General features: G+C 35.2%; 1 protein-coding gene across 1 annotated transcript in view; it reads right to left on the reverse strand.

Annotated features, from left to right (window-relative positions):
• The window catches only part of SOHLH2 (spermatogenesis and oogenesis specific basic helix-loop-helix 2), a 55,453-nt gene that overhangs the window by 11,243 nt on the left and 18,716 nt on the right, over positions 1-25,494 (reverse strand). The window contains exons 3-7 of the mRNA XM_055317350.1: positions 24,167-24,228; positions 23,986-24,090; positions 21,881-21,980; positions 20,118-20,228; positions 90-237 (exon numbers count right to left, since the gene is read on the reverse strand). Coding sequence (XP_055173325.1) covers positions 90-237; positions 20,118-20,228; positions 21,881-21,980; positions 23,986-24,090; positions 24,167-24,228 — 526 coding nt within the window. The remainder of the gene's footprint in view (positions 1-89; positions 238-20,117; positions 20,229-21,880; positions 21,981-23,985; positions 24,091-24,166; positions 24,229-25,494) is intronic.

Consider the following 25,494-nt stretch of genomic DNA (forward strand, 5'->3'; position numbering starts at 1 on the left):
CACACATATATTTCCAATTATAAAAAATAAAACTATGGCTTTAAAGCACTATATATGAGGATAAAATTCAAGGGCTTGGAGTCAAATACCTGGCCCATAATAGCTGGAGGGATTTTCTCCCGGATGTACTTCACATAATCAACGGTTGCCTCAAGAATAGAAGCCGTGTCATTCTTTCTCCCCTTTATATATGGCAACAGAGTACGCAGCTGCTCACAGCAATACTTGATTCGTTCTCTGAGCAGAGAATTATAATAAATAAGGATAATTAGTCTCATTTTCTTCCTTATACACAAGGACAAACGATCCTTCCTGTTGGGTTTGTTTTCAGAGGAACTACCTCCTTCCCATCTAGTCTCTTTCACAGAAAGGCCATGTCCCCATAAGCCAGCAGCTTCCCCAGGCCCTGGAACCACAAAGCTTCCTAGGGCATCAGCTCACACTGCTGTCAAGCACAATGTTTGTGGTGACGGTAGCCCCAGTTCCCTTGCCCCGGGCCTGCTGCAATGTGGAGGATGACCCTGCCTGTGGAAACCTCCCTCAGAGGATAGAGAGGCATGCTACACATAAGTGCTTTTGTGATTCACACTAGAGCCTAGAAGACAAAAAACAAGAGACAATTCATGTCACTGTGACCTGGACCACACTTCCAAAAACAGATCAGTTAGTATCTTGTAATTACATGGGCTTTACATGTAACTCTGTGTTCTGAGCCAAAGAAAAATCAGAAAGCTGCTTTCTTCATGAGGCAGATATGAGAACGAAACAAAAAACCAATATGCAAATGAGAACATCGTTCAGGCTAGTATCAGCCTGATAACCTAAGTCTTTCACAGTTTTATTTATTTCTTTATTCATTCATTCATTCATTCATAGAGATGCAGAGAGTGAGAGAGAGAGGCAGAGATACAGGCAGAGGGAGAAGCAAGCTCCATGCAGAGAGCCTGACATGGGACTCGATCCCAGGACTCCAGGATCATGCCCTGGGCTGCAGGAGGCGCTAAACCGCTGCACCACCGGGGCTGCCCATCTTTCACAGTTCTGAGAGGAAATGCACAGGAAATGTAAATCTAAGCCTTTGGTACCTTCATTTATGCATGCATTCATTTAACCAACATTATTAAACACCTGTTTTGTGCTGAACAGATTTGTTCATTACCTTCACACACACACACACACACACACACACACACACACACACACGTAGTCAAACGGTGGTTCTGCCAACTACCAGCAGGAATCTGTGGCCTCAAAATGGAAAAAAAAAATCCATTAAAAAATAGGGAGTCTTCTAGGAGTTCTGTGTCTTCCTCTCTTTTTTATGCTCTCACTCTCTCTCAGAAGAAAATCTTTAAGAAAATGCAATTTGATATATAGCCTGTGAATAACTCAAATATTCTAGGTCAGTGGTGTCTTAACTAAACTTTGAGCAACCTCTTTTAGGGTTCTATAGAGGTATCTCAGGGACTATTCTAGAAAAAAGGTCAACAATTTGACAATGTGTATGAAGAGCTTTGAAATTTTTCTTTTTTTTATTTTATTTTACTTTGAAATTTTTCATACCCTTTGATGTGGTACTTCCACTTACAAGGGCCTAAAACACAGAACAAACTTTCTGCGAAATAATATCCATTATAGTGGTATATCAGTAAGACATAAAAAAAACCCTAAACACACAAAATAGATGGGTACTTAAGTAATCTATAGTATCCTAACTCAGTAGAATACTATCTGGCAGTGGAAATGATATGCTATAAACCTTACTTGGGAAAAACAGAATATTTTATAGGATATAAGTATAAAACATAAGGAAATATATAAAATATGATCACAGACATTAAAGTAAAAATAAAGCACATAAAAAGACTTGAAAGCAAAACCATCAAGTAATAGTTACTTCTGGATGGTTGGGCTTTTCATTTTTTTATATTTCCCAAATATTTTTGCTGGGTACAAGTCACTTTTACACTAAAAAAATCATATTACATTTTTTCCAACATTCATTAGGAAAATGTTCAAAGACACAGAAAGACTGAAAGAATTTAAGATATTAATTCTTAAAAGCTGAAAGAAGAATTTGTAAAGAGAACATATATATACTGCACCTACCTAGAATATACAATGAAGATGCTTTGTCACATATGAATCATCCCACTGGCCATACAGTGATCCATTTTATTATACTGAAGCATTTCAAAGTAAATTGTAAACTTAAGACACTAAACTCTTAAACATATTAGCTAGAAAGTTAATTATTTTTTTCAAATAAAAGTTACATAAAACAAATATACAAATCTTAAAGGTTGAGTTTTGACAAATGCACAAAACTATGTAACAAAAACCCTAATTAACATTATCACAACTCCTGAAAGTTCCTTATATTCCTTCCCAATCTTATCAAAAGGGACATTTCTGATATTTTTCCATCTCATATTAGTTTTGCCTGTCTCTGAACTTCATATAAGTCAAAACTTATATACCATTTGATATAAGATTTCTTTCACTAAGCACAATATTTTTGAGATTTGTTCATTATCAGTAATCTGTTCCTTTTTATTGAGTAATAGTATTCCATAGTATAAATATGCCACAGTTTATTTATCCATTCTCTTACTGATAAACACTTCCACTGTTTCCAGTTTTTCGTCATTATGAATAAAACTGCTAGATCAATCTGTACATCTTTTTGTGAATGCATGTTTTTATTTCTCTGGGAACATATCGAAGAATAGAATTAATGGGTTAATTTTATAAATATATAAGAAACTGGTAGTACTTTGCCCAAAATAGTATGATTGTACACTCCCACCATCAGTGTATGAGAGTTCCTATTGTTTCAAAGCCTTGATAACATTTAATATTGTCAGCAGTTTTAATTTTAGCATTTTGGCCTTTCTGAGGTATATATGGTAGTACCTCATACTTTAATTTGCATTTCTATAACAAATTATGTTAAGCATTTTTTTTTTTTGGTGCTTGTTGGTCACTTGCATATCTTCCTTTGTGAAGTGTCTGTTCAAGTATTTTTATCTCCATTTTAACTGGACTGCAGATCTTTTTGGTATTGATCTTTAGGGGTTCTTTATTATCTATAATACCAGAATTTTATTATTTTTTTATTTTACATTTTTATTTAAATTCAATTTGCCAGCATACAGTGTAACACCCAGGGCTCATTTTATCATGTGCCCTCCTTAATCCCTGTCATCCAGTTACCCCATCCCACCACCCACCTCCCCTTCTGCAACCCTTTTTTTGTTTCCCAGAGTCAGGAGTCTCACGGTTTGTCTTCCTCTCTGACTTTTCCCCACTCAGTTTCCCCTTCTTCCCCTAAGGTCCCTTTCACTATTTCTTATATTCCACATATGAGCGAAACCATATTATAATTGTTTTTCTCCAACTGACTTATTTCACTCAGCATAGTACCCTCCATTCCATCCATGTTAAAGCAAATGGTAGGTATTCATCCTTTCTGATGGTTCAGTAATATTCCATTGTGTGTGTGGACACACACCACATCTTCTTTATCTATTCATCTGTTGAAGGACAACATGGCTTCTTCCACAGTTTGGCTATTGTGGACACTCTGCTATGAACGTTGGGGTGCAAGTGTCCTATCATTTCACTGTATCTTGTAATACCAGAATTTTGTCAGCATATTTGTTTTGCAAATATTTTCTCCCCATCTATATTTTGCCAATTTGCTCTCTTACTAGTATGTTTTGATAGCAAAAGTTTTAATTTTTGATGAGTCGAATTCACCTATTCTTTCTTTTATAGTTATTGTTTTCTGTGTCTAAGGAACAGGTGCCCACCCTCAGCTTAAGAAGACATTTTCCTATGCTTTCTTCTAGAGCTGTCCTGTCCTATATAGCCCATTAGACCGGTCTACATAGACATATATAGCCATTAGTCTATCTAAATATAAACTAAAGTTAAATAAAATTTAAAATTAACTTCCTGTTACAATAGACAGATTTCAAAAACTCAACTACATAATGACTAGCAGCTACTACATTAGACAATGGATGCAAATATAGGACATTCCTAACACTGCAGAAAGTTCTACTAAACAGTGCTATTCTAGAAGCTTTATAGTTTTAGTTTTATAATATAGATCTGTCTATGCTCCATATTGAATTAATTTTTATATGGTATGAGTAAGGAGTCAAAATTCATTGTTTTCCATTTGGATATCCAGATATTCAAAGACCATTTATAGAAAAGATTTGTTTCCCAATAAGTTTGCTCTGGTGATTTATTGAAAATCAAGTGAACACAAATGTGTGGGTCCAGTATTAGGATACTCTGTTCCATCGATCTATTGGTCAACCTTTATGATAGTAACATACTGATTATTGTAGCTGTATATTAAGTCTTGAGGTCAGATAGTTTCTTCCAATTTTGTTGTAGTTTTTCAAGATTGCTTTATTCTAAGTCCTTTTATATTCTAGGTCTTTTCCATTTTTAAATCAGATTATCAATTTTTACCCAAAAAAATCCCTACTGGAATTATGATTCATATTCAAATAAAGTTATATTTCAATTCAGTAAGAACTAGTATCTTAACAATGATTCCTTTTTTTTAATTTTTATTTATTTATGATAGTCACACACACAGAGAGAGAGAGAGAGAGAGAGAGGCAGAGACATAGGCAGAGGGAGAAGCAGGCTCCATGCACCGGGAGCCCGACGTGGGATTCGATCCGGGGTCTCCAGGATCGCGCCCTGGGCCAAAGGCAAGCGCCAAACCGCTGCGCCACCCAGGGATCCCAACAATAATGATTCCTTTCAATTTGTAGTTATGGTATAATGCATGATTTAGGTTTTCTTTAGTTTCTCACAGAAATATTTTGAGTGATCAATGTATAGATCCTATGTGTCTTTTGCATATTTTTTCCTAAGTATTACAAGGCTTTTTTTTACTCTGTTGTAAAAGTTATTATTTTTGGGATCCTGGGTGGCTCAGCGGTTGAGCATCTGCCTTTGGCTCAGGGCATGATCCCGGAGTTTCAGGATAGAGTCCCACATTGGCCTACAGGGAGCCTGTTTCTCCCTCTGCCTATGTCTCTGCCTCTTTCTGTCTCTCATGAATACATAAATAAATCTTTTAAAAAAGGTAATTATTTTTAATTTGCATATTCTTTTTTTTTAAGATTTTATTTCTTTGAGAGAGAGGAGAAAGAATGCAAGTAGGGGGCAGGAGAAAGAATTTCAAGCAGACTTCACACTGAGCAGAGAGCCCAATGCAGGGCTCGATGTCATGACCCTGAGATCATGACCTAAGCCAAAACCAGGAGTCAGGTGCTTAACTAACTGAGACACGGAGGTGTCCTAATTTTCATTTTCGAATTGTTTGCTACTCATGTATAAAAATACAATTAAATTTTATACATTGACCTTATATCCTGCAACCTTGCTATATTAATCTTTTGGTTATATAGGGTTGTTTTGTAGGCGTCCTAGCACTTTTCACACAATATTCATGCCATCTATAAGAAAGCTTTGCTTCTTCCTTTTTAATCTGTATGCTTTTAATTTCTTTTTCTTACCTAACTGCAATGGCTAGGACAGTTTTGTCCATGATGAATAGAAGTAGTCCAAATGTACACTCCTTACTTTTTCCAGATCTAAGGAACATGGTCAGATTTTCATCATTAAGTACAATACTAGCCATAGGTTTTCATAGATGCCGTTTAATAGACTGAAAAGGTTTTCTTCCATGTATGATTTACTTAAAGATTGTTTTGTTTTTTTTTTAAACTTGAAAGAGTACTGAATGTAGTCAAATAATTTTTCAGAATCTGTTAATATGTTTTTTCTCCTTTATTCTGTGTAATGTGAATTACATTGATTGATGTTTTGAATGTTATATCAGCTTTGTTTTTCTAGGATATATCTGGTGTGGTCATGATGTATTACATCTTCATATATTACTTGATTTGATTTGCTAAAATTATGTTAAGCATTTTTATGTCCCTATTCATGAGCGATATTGGTCTGTAATTTTATTTTTTTAAATAATGTCTTAATTAGGTTTAGGATTATGCTGGCCTCATGAAATGGGTTAGGAATTATTCCTTCTTTTCCATTTTCTGTAAGAACTTAAGGTTGATATTACTTCTTTAAATGTTTGACAGAATTCATCAGTAAAACCACCTAAGCTTAATGTTTTCTCTTTGGTAAGGTTTTTAATAACAAGTTCAATTTCTTTACTATATAGGGCTATTCAGATTTTCTGCTTCATCTGATGTCAGTGTTGGTAAATTGTGTTTTTCAAAAATGTGTCCGTGTTGTCTAAGTGGCTGAGCTTACTGGCATAAAATTCTTCAAAAATATACCCTTTTTATATTTAAATGTTTACAGGATATATAGCAATAATTCTTCATTCAAGATATTGGTAATAAAAGTCTCTCACTTTTCATTCAAGATATTGGTAAAAGTCTCTCACCTCATCTGCCTGATTTCCCCATTTTCTATTTACTTTTTTTTTAAGATTTTATTTATTTATTCATGAAAGACACAGGAAAGAGAGAGGCAGAGACACAGGCAGAGGGAGAAGCAGGCTCCATGCAGGGAGCCTAAGGTGGGACTCGATCCCAGGACTCCAGGATCACGCGCTCAGGCGCTAAACCACTGAGCCACCCAGGGATTTCCCCTCTATTTACTTAGGATTTAATTTACTCTATTTTTGGGATCCCTGGGTGGCACAGCGGTTTAGCGCCTGCCTTTGGCCCAGGGCGCGATCCTGGAGACCCTGGATCGAATCCCATGTCGGGCTCCCGGTGCATGGAGCCTGCTTCTCCCTCTGCCTATGTCTCTGCCTCTCTCTCTCTCTCTCTCTCTCTCTCTCTCTCTGTGACTATTATAAATAAATAAAAATTAAAAAAAATTTAATAATTTACTCTACTTTTTTTTAGCTCCATAAAATGGACTCTTAGGTCATTGATTTTTAGACCTTTTGCATTTTCTAATATAAACATTTAAAGCCATAGTTTTGCTTTAGCTGACAGTTCACAAATTTTGAAATATTCTTTTCTCACCATCATTCAGTTTGCAAGATTTGCTAATTTTTCTTGTGATATTGTTTTCTCACCCATGGATTATTTAGAAGTATGTTTTTATGTTTTCAAATATTTAAGGTTTTCCTTTATATCTAATTCTTATTGATTTCTAATTTAACTTCACTGTGGTCAGGGAACACACTCTTTGTGAATTCAACTCTTTTAAATGTATTGAAATGTTTTATACCCCCAGCATACAATTTATCTAAGTGAATGTACCATGTGCCTTTGAAAAGAAAGCGTATTCTGCTGCCATTGCTGTATATAATGTTCTATAAATATCTACCAGATCAAGGTGGTTAATACTGTTCACATCTTCTATATCTTACTGATCTTTGTTGTCTAGTTATCAACTGCTGAGAGAGGGATGTAAAATCTCCAATAATGATTGCTGATATTTGTATCTTTAATTCTGTGAATTATTGCTTCAAATACATAGCTCATATAGTATTTGTGATTGTTGTATCATTCTGATAAATCAATTCTTTCATCATTATGAAAAGCTAATCTTTACTTCAAGTGATACTGGTTGTCTTGAAGTTTACTTTATTCGGTATTAATGTAGCCAGTCTAGTCTTATACATATGTTTCACAGTATATATTTTTCTATTTATTTACCTTACTGTGTCTTTATATTTATAGTGGTCTCTAGAGACAACAGATAGATAAATCTTGGGGGTTTTTTTGTTTGTTTCTATTCATTCTGACAATCTGTGCTATAAGTTGGATACAGGTGGATAAAGATCTACTGTTTTATTTTTTTTCCCTGTAGTTTCTTTGGCTTTTTTGTTCTTCCTATCTTATCTTCTTTTGGATAATTTTTAAAATTCAATTTTAATTTGTTTATTGGCTTCAAAGCTATGCCTTATGCATATCTCTTTAGTGTTGCTTCAGGGATTACACTATATATCTAACTTTTCACAGTCTATTTAGAGTTAAAGTTTTATGACATTATATAAAATACATAAATTCTGCAATGATGTAAAGTACCTTTGCCCCACTCATCCTTCATGCTATAGTTGTCATATGTACTACATCTACATATACAGTTGATCCCTGAACAACATAGGTTTGAACTGCATGGGTCCATTTATAAACAGATTTTTTTCAATAAATACAGTATAGTACTATAAATGTATTTTATCTTCCTTATGATTTTATTAATAACACTTTCTTTATTGTAAAAATACAGTATATAATAAATATATAAAACTATGTGTTAATCAACTGTCTATATTATTAGTAAGGCTTCTGGTCACTAGTAGACTATTACTAGTTAAGATTTGGGGGTGTCAAAAGTTATACACAACTTTTTGACTGCATGGGTATCAGTGTCCCTAACCTTTGTTTTGTTGAAGAGTGAACAGTATTACCAGTCCCACAACATAATAATTTTCACTTATAACAGTCTGATGCGTTTTAACTAAACATAGAGGAAAACTGTCTGTTTTCTAATATTTACTCCCATATTTATCATTTCTGATTCTATTAGCCCTTCCTAAAGATTCAACTTTCCATTTGCTATCGTTTCCATTTAACCTAAAGAATATCCTTTAGTTTTCTCACCCTGCAGGTCTGCTGGTATCAAAATCACCAATTTGTCCTTTATGTAAAAATAGCTTATTTCATTATTTACTTTGAGGAAATAATACCTGATGGAAATATGATTTACACAAATAAGTGATGAGTATCAGACATAACAAGTATGGTGGCATACATAAAAGGCTGATTTATTTCTAATTTATTAATATCTTAAAAACCAAAAGTAGGCCTCTGACAGATCTGGAGCAGTTATGTCTGCTGCTGAGGTTTCTACTTCAGATGCAAGAACAAAGTATTCTCACACTTTCTACCTGTCTGGTTGTGGCAGCCAAGACTGAATGGGAGAATACAGGGGAAAAACATGGTAATACAGAAAAAACATGAAGAAAGAATTTTTGCAACTCAGAAATAATCTTGCAAACGGTGAAGATGCTCTTACTAAAAAAAAATCTAAAATTTGAGCTAAAAGAAAAAACAATAGTTATAGGTTAAAATGACTGAAAAATATTTATCTTCAATAAAGTTGTAGGATCAATTTCCTCTCCCTCTGAATTTCTGATGGCCTGTGCCTGCTTTAATCCAAAGATACCTGGAGAAGTGACTACCAACAGTTCTAGGACTAGCATTTAAGAAGACATAGCTTCAGTGTTGGTCTCATTAAACCCTGAGCTTTCAGGCAAGATGTCTGGCTGGCTGGCTGGAGAAACCATGTGCAGAGGTGCTGGGACTACAGGGAAAGAGAACAACCCATCTCAACCACCCTCCACCATGAGAATATCTGTGTGGATACTGGGTTCTTTGGACAGGCCATTTACCAGCTAAACACTTACCACACTAAACACCATGTGGAGAAGAATCACAGAATCAAATTGATGACACTCAAATTTATGATCCATAAAATTGTAATATATGATAAATAGGCTGTTGTTTTAACCTACCAAGTTTTAGGGCAATTTGTTACATAGCAAAACAGAACTGGAAGAATAGCTTACAATTTAGCAAAAATAATAAAAATGTGGGATTGATAATATATGTAAAAGTAAAATGACAACTATAACAAAAATAGAAGGTAAGTGGAAATATGCTATTATATATTAAGTATCATAATATCAAAGTAGACTATGTAAGTTAAGGATGCATGCTATAACCCTGGAGGAACCACTAAAAAATGATAATTTCAGCTCAAAAGCCAATAGAGGAGATAAAAAGCAATGCTAAAACATACTTGATTAATCCCAAAGAAAGCAGGCAATGGAGGAGAAAAATGGAAAGGAAAATAGAGCTAGTGAAAACAGAAAAATCATGTCCCTAAAATCAAACTTAACAGTAATTATATGTGAATAAAATAAATATTCCAATTTAACAGTAGAGATTGTCAGAATGGGCAAATTTAAAAGGAAAATAAGATTCATCTACATGCTGTTTACATGAGATATTCTTTAAGTATAAAGACATATTTAGGTTAAAGAAAAACCATGCTTTCATAAGAAAGCTATATGAATATAAAAGTGGATTTTAAGATGAAGTATTAGTATAGATAATTTGTGCTTATTATTTCCTAATGATAAACAGTTCATTAAGAAGACAGGCAACTGGGGTGCCTGGGTGGTTCAGTAGTTTAAGCGTATGGCTTTGGCTCAGGTTATGATCTCAGGGTCCTGAGATGGAGCCCAGCATTGGCTCCATGCTCAGCAGGGAGTCTGCTTCGCCCTCTCCCTCCTGCCTCTCCCTCTACTCATATGTCTGAATGTGCTCTTTCTCTCTCTCTCTCAAATAAATAAATAAAATCTAAAAAAAAAAAAAAAGACAGGCAACCAACAATTTCAAAATACATGAACCAAAAACTGACAGGAATGAAGTAAAAAATAAAGCGATCTATAGTCATCACTCAAGATTTTAACTCTCAGAAAAATCAATAAGGATACAGAATACATATGAAAAACACTACTAACCGATTCTACCTTACTAATATTTAGAACACTATACTCCCAAACAGCAGAATACATATTCTCTTCAAGTGCATGTGGAATACTCATCAAGGGTGACCATACTTTGGGCCATAAAACAAATCTCAGAAAATATCAAAGGATAGAAACCTGAACAAATATATTCTCAGATGATAATGTAATTAAATCATAAGTCATATCCGGAAAATCTCCAACATTTGGAAATTAAAGTTACACACTCTAAATAATCAGTGGTCAAGGAAAAAATTACAAGGGATAATGAGAAAGAAAAGTATTTTGAACCAAATGATAGTGAAAATCTAATATGTCAAAATTTATGAAATGCATTTAAAGCACTGATAAGAAAAAACTTTTATAAAGGAAATTTATAGTTTTAAATGCTTTTATTAGAAAAGAAGAAAAGGTGGGGTACCTGGGTGGCTCAGTTGGTTAAGTAAGTCTAGATAGATGCTAGTTATGAAAATTTTGGATATATGAATAAAAATTGCTTAAAATTTATCATAAACATTCTTTTATATATGTTTTGCAAACTTTTTTTTTCCAGTCAGTTAAGTGGCTGACTCTTGGTTTTGGTCATGAGGTCATGATCTCAGGGTTGTGGGATTGAGCCCTGTGTTGGGCTCTACACTCATCAAGATGTCTACCTGAGGATTTTCCCCTTTCCTTCTCCCTCTGCCCCTTCCTTACCTGCTTACTCTCTCTCTCTAAAATAAATAAATCTTTAGGATGAGGGGGGAGGGAGGAAGGAAGGAAAAAAGGAAGGAAAGAAGGAAGGAAGGAAGGTTAAAATCAATGATTTAAGTTTCTCACCTAAGAAAATAGAAAAAAGAGCACAATAGAGAAGAAAAAGGAAATGACAGAGTGGAACCAAACATAAAATGGACAAATACTACAAAAAAATCAATGAAAAAAATTTTGCTCACTGAAAAAAGCCAGTAAAACTAATAAACCACTTGTTAGACTAATCAAGAAGAACTAAAACACAAATTATCAATGCCAGAAATGAAAGAAGGAATATCATCAGAGATCTGCAGACATTAAAAAGATTATAAGAGAGTATCATGAACAAAAAGTCATTCAATAAATTTAACACCTTGGATTAAACAAATTTCTTGAAAGACATAAATTAAACCAACTGAGAAGAAAAACACAGAAAATCTAGTCTTACAATTATTAAAGAAATTTAATTTTTAATTAAGACTTCCCAAAGAGAAAATTCCAAGCCTAAATAACTTTACTGTTGAATTCTATAAAACATATCAATCTTACATAACTCTTTCAGAAAACATAAGAGGAAGAAAGACTTTCTATTTCATTTTATGAGGTCAGCATCTCCTTGATACCAAAATCCAATAAAGACATAAGAAAATTAGAGACCAATAACCCTCATGAACATGATACAAAAATTGTTAATGAAATATTAGCAAACCAAATCTAGCAACAAATAAGAGAATACATCAAGACAGAGTATAGCATTTTAAAATAATCAGTATAACCAGTACATTAACAAAAAAGAGAACACTGTATAATCTTAATAAATAATGAAAACACACTGACAAAATTTTACATCCATTCATGATGACACTTGAAGTAGGAATAGAAGAAAACTTTCTTAAGCTGATAAAAGGCATGTATAAAAAGAGCCTACAACATCAGTAATGAAAAGACTTAACACTTTCCCTGCAAGATCATAAACAAGGCAAGGATGCTACTTGCATCACTTCTAATTCAAAAAGCTGGTGAACCTAGTCAGGGCATTAGGCAAGAAATAGAAATAAAAGCCACAAAGATTGGGGAAAAAATGTCTTTATTCACAGATGACATAATTGTGTATGTGAGAAATCCACAAAAAATGACTAGAAGTGATGAATAGATAAAGCTAGGTCATGGGGATAGTAGGTCAACATAAAATAAATTTAACTTTAGATGCTAGTTATGAAAATTTTGGATATATGAATAAAAAATTGCTTACAACAAAAAATTTTAAAACCTGCTAAAACATTCAGAAACTTAATAAACTACAAAACTGTTGAAATAAAGACCTTTAAAAAATGGAGATGGATGGCCAGAATCAATACTGACCGAAATGGAAAACACCAATTTTTCCTCAAACTCGTCTACTTATTCAACACAATCCTAATCAATATCTTAGCAGGATTTTTTAAAGGAAGAAATTGACAAGCTTATTTTAATATTCACATGAAAATTCAAAGGACCTTTTAATATCCAAAGCAACTTGAAAATGAAGAACAAGCTGGAGAACTTGATCTGATTCTGAGAATAGTAAAGCTACAATGTAATACTGAAGTGAAGAAGATCAGTGGAGCAGGTAATCTAGAAATACACTGATAATTATATGGTGACCTCATGAATATTTTTATATTATATATATTAATTATATATATATATAATTATATGGTGACTCTCATGAATAAGTAAATAAAATCTTTAAAAAAAATCAGAGACACACAGAGAGAGAGGCAGAGACAGAGGCAGAGGGAGAAGCAGGCTCCATGCAAGGAGCCCAATGTGGGACTCAATCCTGATACTGCAAGATCATGACCCAAGCTGAAGGCAGATGCTCAACCACTAAGCCACCCAGGCTTCCTTATGGTAATTGATTTTTATGAAAGTACCAAAGTAATTCACTAAAGAATGGTATGTTTTCTCACAAAATCTTGAAAATCTGAAATGTTTGAAATTAAACAATCTCAACACTTCATCCCATAAAAATTAAGATAAATAATCATAGAAGCTAAAACTATAAGACATCTTATAGACAACATGTATTGCAACTTAATAGTAGGCAATGATTAGTAATACAGGAAAGTATAATACATATTGTAAAATATTGATAGATTAGACTTTGTCAAAAATTTTTAAAGCTTCTGCTCAACAAAAGAGGTAACAGTTCACAAAAATGAACACTGAGCTAGAAGAAAATATTTCAAGACATAAATCTGACCAAGGATTTGAATCCAGAATATTAAAGAGCTCCTACAACTCAATAACAAAAACATAAGTGAACAAAAGTTTTTTAATGGACAAAAGGTTTGAACAGACTTCATAAAAAAAGAGATACAAATGGCCAAAAGCATACGAAAAGCTGCTCAACCTCATCAATCACCAAGAAAATGCAAATTTAGAATCACAGATCACACTGCACAACTGCAAAAACAACTAAAACGGAAAAGACTAAAAATATCAAATGTTGATGAGGATATGGAGCAACTAATACTCTCCTATATTGCTGGTGGGAGTGCAAAATGGTGCTATTTTAGATTTCTGGTTGGAGGTCTCCTAAAAAGAGAAACATACACCAACCTTGCAGTACACAACTCTTTCTGAGAGAAATGGAAATCTAAGTTCACAAAATATATATACAAGAATGTTCGCAGTAGCTTTCTTCTTCTTCTTTTTTTTTTTTTAAAGTAAGCTCTAACCCCAAAATGGGGCTTGAACTCACAGCCCTGAGATCAAGAGTCACATGCTCTACTGACTGAGCCAGCCAGGCTCCCCCATAGTAGCTTTATTCTTGATAGATAAAACCCAGAGAATTAATAACTGAAGTATGGTATGTTTACACAATGGAATATTCCTCAACAGTAAAAAGGAACAAACCACTAAGATACACAATGTTAATGAATTTAAAATGTTTGCTGGGTGAAAGAAGCCAGACCTAAGTGTACATATTGATGGTTCAATTTACATAAAGTTCTAGAACAAGCAAAACAAATCTATAGTGATAGGAATCAGAATAGTATCTGCCTCTAGAGGATGGGAAAGGATAGACCGGTAAAGAGCATGAGGAAATTTAAATTGCATGTTTTATGATCATTCAGGTACAGTGAGGCCAACAGATCAGGAGACGGTTGCCTTTAAATGATGGTTACTGACAGTTCCCAAAAGGAGGGGGCCACTTCACACCCCATAGGGCCACATGGGAAAGCACCAGAGGCAGTTAGGAGGCAAGAGGAGTCGGAAGAAAATGAGGGCAAGAGCCTTTACTGTGGTTTCTGAGAGAAGGAACAGGCAATGTAGGCAAGCAGGCTTTGGACTGGCTAGTTTGAATAATTTCAGCAGGCTCTGGGATGTAGGGGTATCCCAAGCTGCGTGGTAGCACATCATTTTGAGGTGATAAGGACAGGGGAATATTGGCCTGGAGCATAAGAGCCAGATAGAGGGGGTGGGTGTTGGATGGTCTCTGGGTTGGTCAGTTTGCACATATGCAAGGCATGCTCACTGGCAAGTCATTTACTAGCTCTAGAAATTGACTACCCCTGGGATGGGTAGTCTCCCCATGGTCAGGAAGTTTCCCCATGATAAGCCATCAGAATAAAAAGACATACTTAATACACAGGGGAACATTCTAATATAATGGAAATGTTGCGGTTTAGATGGGTGTATGCATTTGTCTCCCTCATGACCAACCCTGGTGCTTCCTTATGTAGCCCTTGAATAGGGCTAATACCTCATCCTCTTAGGAGCAGTGGGTAACAAACCATCTCTTTAAAATGCATCAAACCATACACTTAAATACATGCAACTGACTTCTTAGAAACACCAATTTAATCTTCTGACATCAATCAAGTGGAACTCTTTATCCTAAATTCTCTAATATTCCTAAGGTTATGAAATGTATTAGCAAACATTATGGATCTAGCCTTATTCATTGCTTCTCAAATTTTTCTGGCTCTAACATCAAGGTTAGGAACTTGAGGTTAGGATAGGCAGGAAAATAGGAGACCTGTATCCTGAAGTGATAGTGGAGCAAATAGATTATGTAAAGTTTCATCCTTTGAGCGAGACACAACTCAAAGTGACCTCTCCAAGCAGAATTTCTTTCAAGTCTTATGTATGAACTAAAAATAGGGATATATCAACACACATGGTCTGAGAGAAGATATTTGCAATATAGATATTTGGCAAAAGCCTAGTAGCAGAACATACAATGAATTTCTAAAAATTAGTAAGAAAAAAAACCCAGAAAAACCCAGTAGAAAGGTAGACAAAAAAAAAAAACACTTAATGAAAGAGATTTTAAAGACAGATACTGAAGATTTCATTGTATGAGACTTCATTGCATTTCCTTGTATGTTAATTATACCATGATTTTTTTTAACAAAAAGAAGACAGAAGACAAAAATAAAGAGGAAATGTTTAGTGAAACTTTGAAGGAGGTCATTGTTGGCTCAACAAAGTAGGATTAACAGGCTCCAGAAACACCACAGAGTCTTGTCTTTTTCTTTTTTCTTTTCTTTTAAAGATTTTATTTATTTGACACAGAAAGAAAGAGAGAACACAAGCAGGGGGAACACCAGAGGGAGGGAGAAGCAGGCTCCCTCACTGAGCAGGGAGCCCAGACGTGGGGCTGATCCCCGGACCCTGGGATCATGACCTGAGCCAAGGCAGATGCTTAACCAACTGAGCCACTCAGGTGCCCCTAGTAGTGTCTTTTTCTTTTTCTTTTGTGTAAGGAACAGCAATAGACAACAACAGGTCAAAGGGCATGTATTGTCTTTATCATCTAACATAGTAGCCAGCAGCCAGCTGCCAGCTTGGTTATGATCCAATCCAAATAAGTCAGGAAAAGAACCAACCTGGTTTCATTCTCCCCCAGTTAAGAGTGATTCTGAGAAGCTGTAAGGGATCCGAGGCCAAAGATCTCGGCCCAAATTAAGTCCTTGGGTCTCTCCTCTGTACAAATATGTCTCAAGCAAACAGTTCACAGAGGAAGGCCTTTTGGCCAGATAGGATTTGGGACCCTCTGAGAACTTCCTGGGGTTCTACTTTCCTTGAATTTCTAAGCCTTCACTTGTGAAAGACTATCTCATATTCATGTCTTTTCAAGTGAGCAGACATCCCTAAAATTATTAAATCACCATCATTTTAGATCCATGGACACACAAACAAAATGATGGCATCAGTCTGAAAAGTATACCTCAACAAGATAAAAACATATGTAATGTATTTAAAACATGTATGACAAATGGGATTTCCCCAAGAATATTAGAATTAGGTAGCCAATTTTTATTAATCTGTTCTGATAAAGAAAACAGAGTTATTAGATTCATTTTAAAAAGAAATTCTCAAATGAAAATATTCAAAACCATTAGCCGGAACCATTATCTCCTTAACATTAGTCAACATCATGTTACCTTATGCTGCTAAAAAACCAAATGGAGGGCAGCCCTGGTGGCTCAGTGGTTTAGCACCGCCTTCAGCCCAGGGTGTGATCTTGGAGACCCAGGATTGAGTCCCATGTCAGGCTCCCTTCATGGAGCCTGCTTCTCCCTCCTCTGCCTGTATCTCTGCTTCTCTCTCTTTCTCTCTGTGTGTCTCTCATGAATAAATAAATAGAATATTTCTTAAAATGAAACAAAACAAAACAAAAGCATATGTAAAGCAGTTGACTGGGGGGAGAAGGAGGAAGGGAAACAGTAAAAGCATTCATTTCAAGATTCACAGGTATACTCAGAAGGGTTAAGAGGAGGAAAAGGAAAAAAAAATAGGGACAGATTCTTTACTTTCTGTTATGTCTCAAGCAAATCACTAAAGGGAAAGATGGGGTGCCTGGTTATAGCTTTTCTTTTTGGGAAACTAAGACTTCTAGTTCTTTAAATAATGCTATGGGGGTACACAGCTTCCAAAGCATCTTTTTAGCCTGGTAGATGAGGGATTCTCAGATTTTAGTTTTCATCAACCATTAAAATTTTAAAAACTCAACCCAGAAGTTTGGAGGACCAATAAAAGGCTTCTAATGTTAGATCTCAACAAGAAAAATAATGAAAGAGAGGTAGCATCTTCCAATATCTTCTCATTGCAACCGTTTAGAAATATCATAATTTTAACACCAAATAAAATATGGAAAATACAATCTTAGAATATAAATTGTATAATATACTGCTTTAAAAATACTCATTGCACTGTATTTTTCTCATTCAGTACAGATCAGTGAAATCTATGGGCTAGCACTAGCCAGCAGACACTACCTTCATTCAGCCAAAGCAGCAAACCTGTGAGTGAAGGTCTTTTGGGCCAAACTAGCCCATCCACCAGCCCATCTCACCAACTCAAACCCATTTACCCTCTGGTTAGTCTTTAGTGGATAATGGAGGTCATTTGGCAGAAATTACTCAACTTCTCCCTCCTTTCTGGCCCCCAAGAAAAGATTCATCTTTATCCACATTTGGCTTTAGCTCTTTCTCTCCATTTTCAGTAGAAGAGGTTTCCTCCCACCTGATTCTAGATTCCATAAGCTTCTATCTACTTAGGGATGCCAAGTCCATTATCAACTTCCCTCTCCAGCTCTAGGGGATTAATATTATTTGACATTCCACCCACTGAGAGGTGGAGTTCTATGTACCCTTCCTTCAGATCGGGATAGTTCTGTGACTGCTGTGACCAGTAGAACATGGGAGAAATAGCACTGAGCCAGTTTCTTGTCCCAGGCCTTAAGACAGTGGCGGCTTTCTCTCCCTGTCTCTTGGAACATTCTAGGAATCCTGGGCTACCATGTAAGAAGCCTGACAACCCTGAGACTACCATGCTGAAGAAGCTTCAATTGATAGCCTCAGCTGAGCTTAGACTTCCAGCCATCTCTGCAGAGGCTCCAGACCTAATGTCTTAGACTGTCCTGACTAGACCGTGTACTAGCTGAATACTACCAAGCAACCCCAGCTGATGTCATGTAGGCAAAAGAATTGCCCACTTTTCTGGGTGGCTCAGTGGTTGACCATCTGCCTTCAGCTCAGGGTGTAATCCTGGAGTCCCAGGATCAAGTCCCATAGTGGGTTCCCTGTGGGGAGTCTGCTTCTCTCTCTGCCTGTGTCTCCGCCTCTCTCTCTCTCTCTCATGAATAAAATCTTTAACAACAACAACAAAGAATTGCCCACTTAGCCCTACTCAAATTGCTAATCCATAAAGTCATGTTTTCAAGTGAATAAATTTTTGTTTCATTTTTTATACCATAAATACATCTTTTCCAGCTACTTCTTTTGGAATATAAATAAACCTATTCAAGCCTGGCTCAATCATATCAAAATTTCTCATTTTACTCTATATCTCCTTTTACATAACACACACCCTCATTTTCTCTTTACTTTCATTTGTGCTCCCACCTTTCATTTTCCATCTTTCCACAATGGTGCTTCTTCCCTAACCATGCTAATGAAAATGTTTTTGCCAAGACCAATGATGTTTAGGTTTTGCCTAAGATAAATTGTTATTAGTTCTCCCCTTACTTGCTCTCTGTGTCACGTGATATTCTTGAACAGTCATTCCTTTAGGAAATTCTTCTCTCTGGTCTTCTCAATTCCACTCCCTCTTGGCTTCTGGATCTCTCTTTTCTCCAATTTCTTCTCTGCTGCCTGTACCTTAAATAGGCTTTTCCCAAGGTCCTCCTTTTTCCACTTATCTCTTCTCTACATGCTCTACAAAGTCATCATATCCATCCCTACATCCACTGCTTTAAGTAGATGCTGTATCCTGAAACTCTAAGTCCATATTTGTAGCCTAAATCTTTCTCTAGAACCTAAAGGCCAACTCCTGACTGAGCAGCTCCATGTAAACCTGGAGTGTTCACACCCAACAAATGCAAAAATCACCTCACACTGCCAGACTGCCATTCTACCGGACTTCCCAGTCAGCTGGTAGATGCAACATCTACTTGCAAGTTATACTTGACTCCTCCTGCATCCAAGCTTACACTGAATCTACCCACTTAGTGTATCTGGAATTGGTTTATTCTACCTTTTCCTGTTTCTAAAACCATTATTAAGGATTCATCACTTCTTTTGACAGATTCCACAGGCTTCTGGATTCAATTCACTAATATCCTGCTAGGGTGTTCACTCTAGGTGCAAATCTTATCATTAGCACTCCTTTGCAAAAATCCTTCAGAGCTTCCCCAACAGTTTCAGATTCAAATTCAAATTCCTTAACATGATGTGCAACACCCTTACCTACTACTTCTCGTCTCCTGCCTCTTCCCACTTGTGCCATTATAGCCAAGTACATGGATACACCTTCAGTTTCATAAATTCACTAAACTTTCTTATACTGTCAGCCTCTGTATCTGCCATTCCTGCTACATGAAACATCCTCCCCTGACTTTTAAACCAAATTAATAGTCATTTTTCATTTAAAGCTCAATTTAGCTATCATGTCCTCAACAAAGCCTTCCACCTCCCTCATTCTGTCTTAGGTGACTTTCCCAGTGTGCTTACTATGTGCTCTTCTCTATCATGACATTTATGAAAACATAATTTTCTATGTAATAGCCTACTTAAAAGTCTATTTGAGCACTAGACTAAGGTCTTGAAGGCAAGAATTTTTTAAAATCTTAGTTCTCCAATCATATTTTGGCACATATCAGATACTCACAGCTATTTGCTAAATGAAAAAATGAGTGAATGAATGAGTGGCATGTATTTAGTTGCCAGATTTACCAGTTTCATGGAGACTTTTAACAGTACTACAAAAAATTATGAAATTCATGAAAGTAAAAGGGATAATACTAAAAACAGACTGTATCATAATTCACCTTCTCAGCTTTTCCTTGCTTGAATGAAGAAGAGAAATCTTTTTGCTTTTCTCAGAATCTGGCACTGGAGCCTTTAATTCAAGCCCAATGTCATTTCTTAGAGCTTCAGAGCTAGAAACAAGAGAAAATCATGTCACAGATTTAAGAGGAAAATTGTCAGGCAATATTAAATAATAAGCACCAATATACTAATCAAAGGTACTTCTCAAAGTCCCTTGCTTCATGCAAAGGTGCAGTAAATATCAAAGCACTTCACTACCTTACTTATTTGGTGCAGAATGTTTTATTTCAAAGACTCTAAAGAATTTATTATCAAGATCATCATAAATCCAATGACTAATCAAAATTCTAAAATATACAAAGAGTAACAGATACAAGCAGAATTAAAATATTCTGACCTCACTGATTACGACTACTCCAAATTATACGACTGTATTGAAAGTGTGTTACAAGAAAAAAACACAAAGGATTAAAGGGCCATAGTACACTATTCCAACTTGATCAGCAAAGGTCAGGTTCCCTCCATTTAGATATCTTCTGGTCTACCATTTTTCTAAAGCTTCTCCAAGCATTTTAATGAATGTTTTTTTTTTAATATTTCCCTAAGAAACTTATAACCTAATACATTTTATTCCAAGGTCTACAACTTGATTTGAAAATGTATTTCTATTTGTAGTGGTAGGATTCTGAGGAAAAATAAAGATTCAAGACAAGAAAGGTTCAAAAAGAAGTTGCAAGTAATGTAAGAAAATCACAAAGCCTTCCAAAACCCTTCCCAAACTCATATTTCAGATAAGGTTTAATACAATAAATTTCTTTCAGGTTAAAATGTTAAATAAGATTAAATGACCTATTAATATCTCTGTACTACTTAAGTGAGCACATTTTTGGTTTGACCACACTTATTGGTTGCCAAGTCTTTTCCTTCAAAATAGTATATGGTCACATTTCTACAAATACTTGATGGTCACATTCTACAAATTCCGGAAGTGACTTATTCAAAATTCTCACCATCATCACCAATGTCCTTGGTAGCTACATTCATTCTTTGTAGCCCTATGCTCCATTTAAAATCTCCTTGGAAATCAGCTTACAGTGAACAAAAAATTTTCACAAAAACTGAATTTTTATAAGTAGATAACATCAGCATTAGAAAAGTATGACCCCAGATAACTGCTTATCCAATGGAGGTTTGAATACCAGTTATAATATCTCAGGAAGAGAGAGATGGGGACAAAGAGACCTTTTTTATGGGTTGTTTTCAGTAACTGGGGGGATAGATTTATGAATTCAAAAAAGACGTCAGTGAGAAGCTTACTAGTAGGAAGACAACATCTGGGGCCACTCTTATCTGTTTAAATACTGGGGTTATAAGTAAAATTTTTGTTTGAAGAAGATTCTACTGTTTCCAAAAAGTGTGAATACCATTGCTATTATTAAACTTTGATTAATGATAACCCAGACTCTAATACATCCAGTGTTGGGAACATACTACCTTGCAATTCACTCTGGTCCCTGTGGTCAACTAGGATTGTTATGAAGTATTTCCTTAGATTGAAGTGAATACTTCTGCAAGTATTCACTACCCTCCATCCCAGATCAGGACTGAAACACAGAAAAAGTCACATTCCTCTTTTATAACACAGCCTCTTCTTCCTTTTGCATCACCCCTAGCACTTGAACTAGTGTTCCACAATCAATAAGTTCCTCAGAAATTATATAGTAAAAGTTATTATTATGAAAAAGTAAAAACAAAAACTAACCAAGCAAATAGATCAGTAGAAAAATATCCCAATTGTTCACTGCAGGACTTCAGCAGGGGCAATCCAGGTTCTTCGGGCTTCATAGAATATTCATTCTTAACTGAAAGTTTTAAAGTGGTGACTATTTTAATTCTAAAATCACTGGGGAGGGGGGTTAATGTTAATCATACACACAAGCCCTAATCAAAAAGCAGTTGCCATTTTTTACTCAAAATATTTTACAAAGCAATATTTTTAAAATAGAAAGCAAATTATAGATTTCAGTTTGTAAAACATGAAACCACCCAAATTAGGACACAAAATGAAAATACACATTGTTCACTCCAGGACATCCTCTTTCAACTAGATTCTAAACTTAGTGGCAGGTGTGCTTAAAACACATTCAAATGAGTTTACTTATTAACTTATTTATAGGTAAATGTCAAGGATAGAAAATATGTATGAGTCTGCAGTAAGCAGCTGTATTGTCAAAATATGACATCTGATGTTTTTTTCTCGTTTTTTTTTTTTTTTTTTTTTTTTTTTTTTTGCAGCTGCTTATCCTCAAAGCAAAGATGAAATGACCAGAAGCAGACGTGGTTATGACCAATAGGGAGGGTGTTAAACAGGTGGTGATAAGCAGCTGCTCTATTTCCACCGAGAGCCAAATGAGAGGTTGCAAAGAGGATCTGGGTCACCCGATAGCCATTTCCAGAAAGAACTCTGAAGCTGTAGTGGTTGAGAGTAATTGGAATGTTACAGAACAGACTCACTAATCTTCCCTGAATGTTAAAAACACACAAATACACACACACACACACACGAAAGAAGGAGGGTTGTCCTATATCATCTGGAGTGTGAGTTTATAGAAGATAATCCTTAAAGTGTTTTTTCAGGCCTCTTTTAAGAAAAACATCATCTTAATTTTAAAAAGATACTTTATCAGTATCTCAGGCCTAGAAAAACCATAAATACTCATTGACCAACAATGACTACAGTAGAATTTAATTTCAGAAATTGGAGTCTGAAAAATTTAATAAAAGAAAAAAGAAAGAAGAAGGGTTGTCCTATATCATCTGGAGTGTGAGTTTATAGAAGATAATCCTTAAAGTGTTTTTTCAGGCCTCTTTTAAGAAAAACATCATCTTAATTTTAAAAAGATACTTTATCAGTATCTCAGGCCTAGAAAAACCATAAATACTCATTGACCAACAATGACTACAGTAGAATTTAATTTCAGAAATTGGAGTCTGAAAAATTTAATAAAAGAAAAAAGAAAAAAGAAATTAAAAAAGAAAAAAGAAAAAAAAGAAATTGGAGTCTGTCCTTTTATAAGTCAAATTAAAGTTAATTTAATTAGCTTAAGTGTTTAGATGCTGGTGATACACATAATACAATGTAGGTGAAGAGTTTAGAAATGTGAAATCTAATGGAAGCATTGACACTAATTATCTGTGTCTAAAAATCTAAAAGAGAGGGACAACCATCCTATTAACTTAAGTAAACTAAGTTATGAGCAAATGTTTTGCAAAGCAGAAAGTATAAAATAATTCAAAATTAGTGGCCCTGCCTTTTAGACACTCATACAATGACATGGCATGGTTAATTCCATTTTTAAAAAATTTATTCATGATAGACACAGAGAGAGAGAGAGGCAGAGACACAGGCAGAGGGAGAAGCAGGCTCAATGCTGGGAGCCCGATGCAAGACTCGATCCCGGGACTCCAGGATCACGCCCTGGGCCAAAGGCAGGCGCCAACCACTGAGTCACCCAGGAATCCCGATTAATTCCATTTTGAAGAATAAGAAATGATGGCAGCACCTGGGGCACTAAAAAGAAACACCCTGTGCCTGCCACAACACTGCATTTGTCCTTGGGCAACACATTTTAAATTTTGGAAGTTGTAAATTTTTTTGTTACAGGTAGAGAACATGTTTATTTTCATTTTTTTCCCCTTTACACTATAATTAATAGGAATTACATGTTCTTTACAGTACACAGCATACAGTTAATCCTTAGCAAATAAAAGGCATCAATGGAAAACCAACTTAAAAATGTATAAATATAGTTTTTGTAGAATTTAATTAGAACTTTTCAAACCTTTGGAAATCTTGTTTTCACTCACCGGTATTTGAGAAATAGGTTTTCCAGTATTTTACCACAATACTCATTTTCTCGATTGTCAGTGGTTCACTTAAAGTAATGTCAGCTCCATGCCCTGAAACACAACCTAAGAATTTTTGTTTTAAATATTGACCTTATGATTTCTATTTGGAGAAAAAACAATATGTCCAGCAGGCACATACCTCTAAAATTTTCAGGGGTTATAAAAACAAACAGCAAATGTGTATTTTTCTTCTTGCCAAATCTGAGAGGAAAAAAGTGTTAAAATGAAGCAAAATCATTTAAAAAATTGAGATTCGATATTTTACCTTACTAAGAATTAACTAGAGTGGTTTTCTTTATTTCTTTAGAAATTGGGGATCCCTTTTTACTTTTTATTTATTTTTTAAAGTTTTTATTTCTTTAAGTAAGCTCTACACCCAATATGGGGTTTGTTTTTTTTGTTGTTTCTTTTTTTGTTTTTTTTTTTTCCAACATGGGGTTTGAACTCACAACCCCAAGATTAAGAGTTGCATGTTCCTCTCAGCCAGCCAGCTGCCTCATCTTATGATTTTTTTAAACTGTTAGTTTATACAAATCAAGATTCAATTTTCCCTTTCCTCTGTTTTTATTTCTTTTTATCTTACTCTTTATTTATATATATATTTAAAAGGGGTCATTTATCTTACAGAATTTTTCACATTCTGCATTTTAATGATTTCATCCCCACAGCATTCTTTAAATATTTCTTTTTTTCTTATATTTCTTGTAAACTAGTGCTTAGGTCTGGAATCTGGATAAGATTTAGGCTCTTTTTTAAGCAAGAATAAAAGTGGTCTTTTTAAACATAGCTAATCTGAGATGCTACTTTTACTAAACTTCCGTATTAATGCCACCATTTTAATTTCTAAAGAAAAGTTATACATGGATGAGAACTACATTTGAATTGAGATATACTGAGTAAAATAGATTGCCATTCCTAAAGTGGGTGGGTTCCATCTAATTAATTGAAGACGTAAATAGACCAAAAAGTCTGAGTAAGAAGGAACTCCTCCAGCCTGACCTACTTAGCTAGGACCTTGGCCTTTTCCAGCCTTCAGACTCAGACGGAAATATGGGCTCTTCTTGGGTCTTGGGACTGCCAGCTTTTCAAATGAAATTTATACCATCAGTTTTCCTGGTTCTCAGACCTTCAGATTCGACTGACTACACATTGCCTCTCCTGGGTCTCTGGCTCGCCAACTACAGATCTTGGGACTTCTTGGCTTCCATAGTGCATGAGGCACTTCCTTAAAATAAATCAACTTCTTTCCTTCTCTACCTCTAGGTAGATGGACAAATAGATGATAGATAGATAGATGATAGATAGATAGATAGATAGATAGATAGATAGATAGCCATCCTATTGGTTCTGTTTCTTGAGAATCCAGAATAATATAGCCACACTTTGTTATCCATTCATCTCTCTATGGACATTTGGGTTGCTTTTACCTCTCAGCTATTGTGAATAGTGCTGCTATGAACATGATGT

This window comes from Nyctereutes procyonoides, unplaced genomic scaffold (assembly GCF_905146905.1).
Source record: "Nyctereutes procyonoides isolate TBG_1078 unplaced genomic scaffold, NYPRO_anot_genome, whole genome shotgun sequence".
Taxonomy (NCBI): domain Eukaryota; kingdom Metazoa; phylum Chordata; class Mammalia; order Carnivora; family Canidae; genus Nyctereutes; species Nyctereutes procyonoides.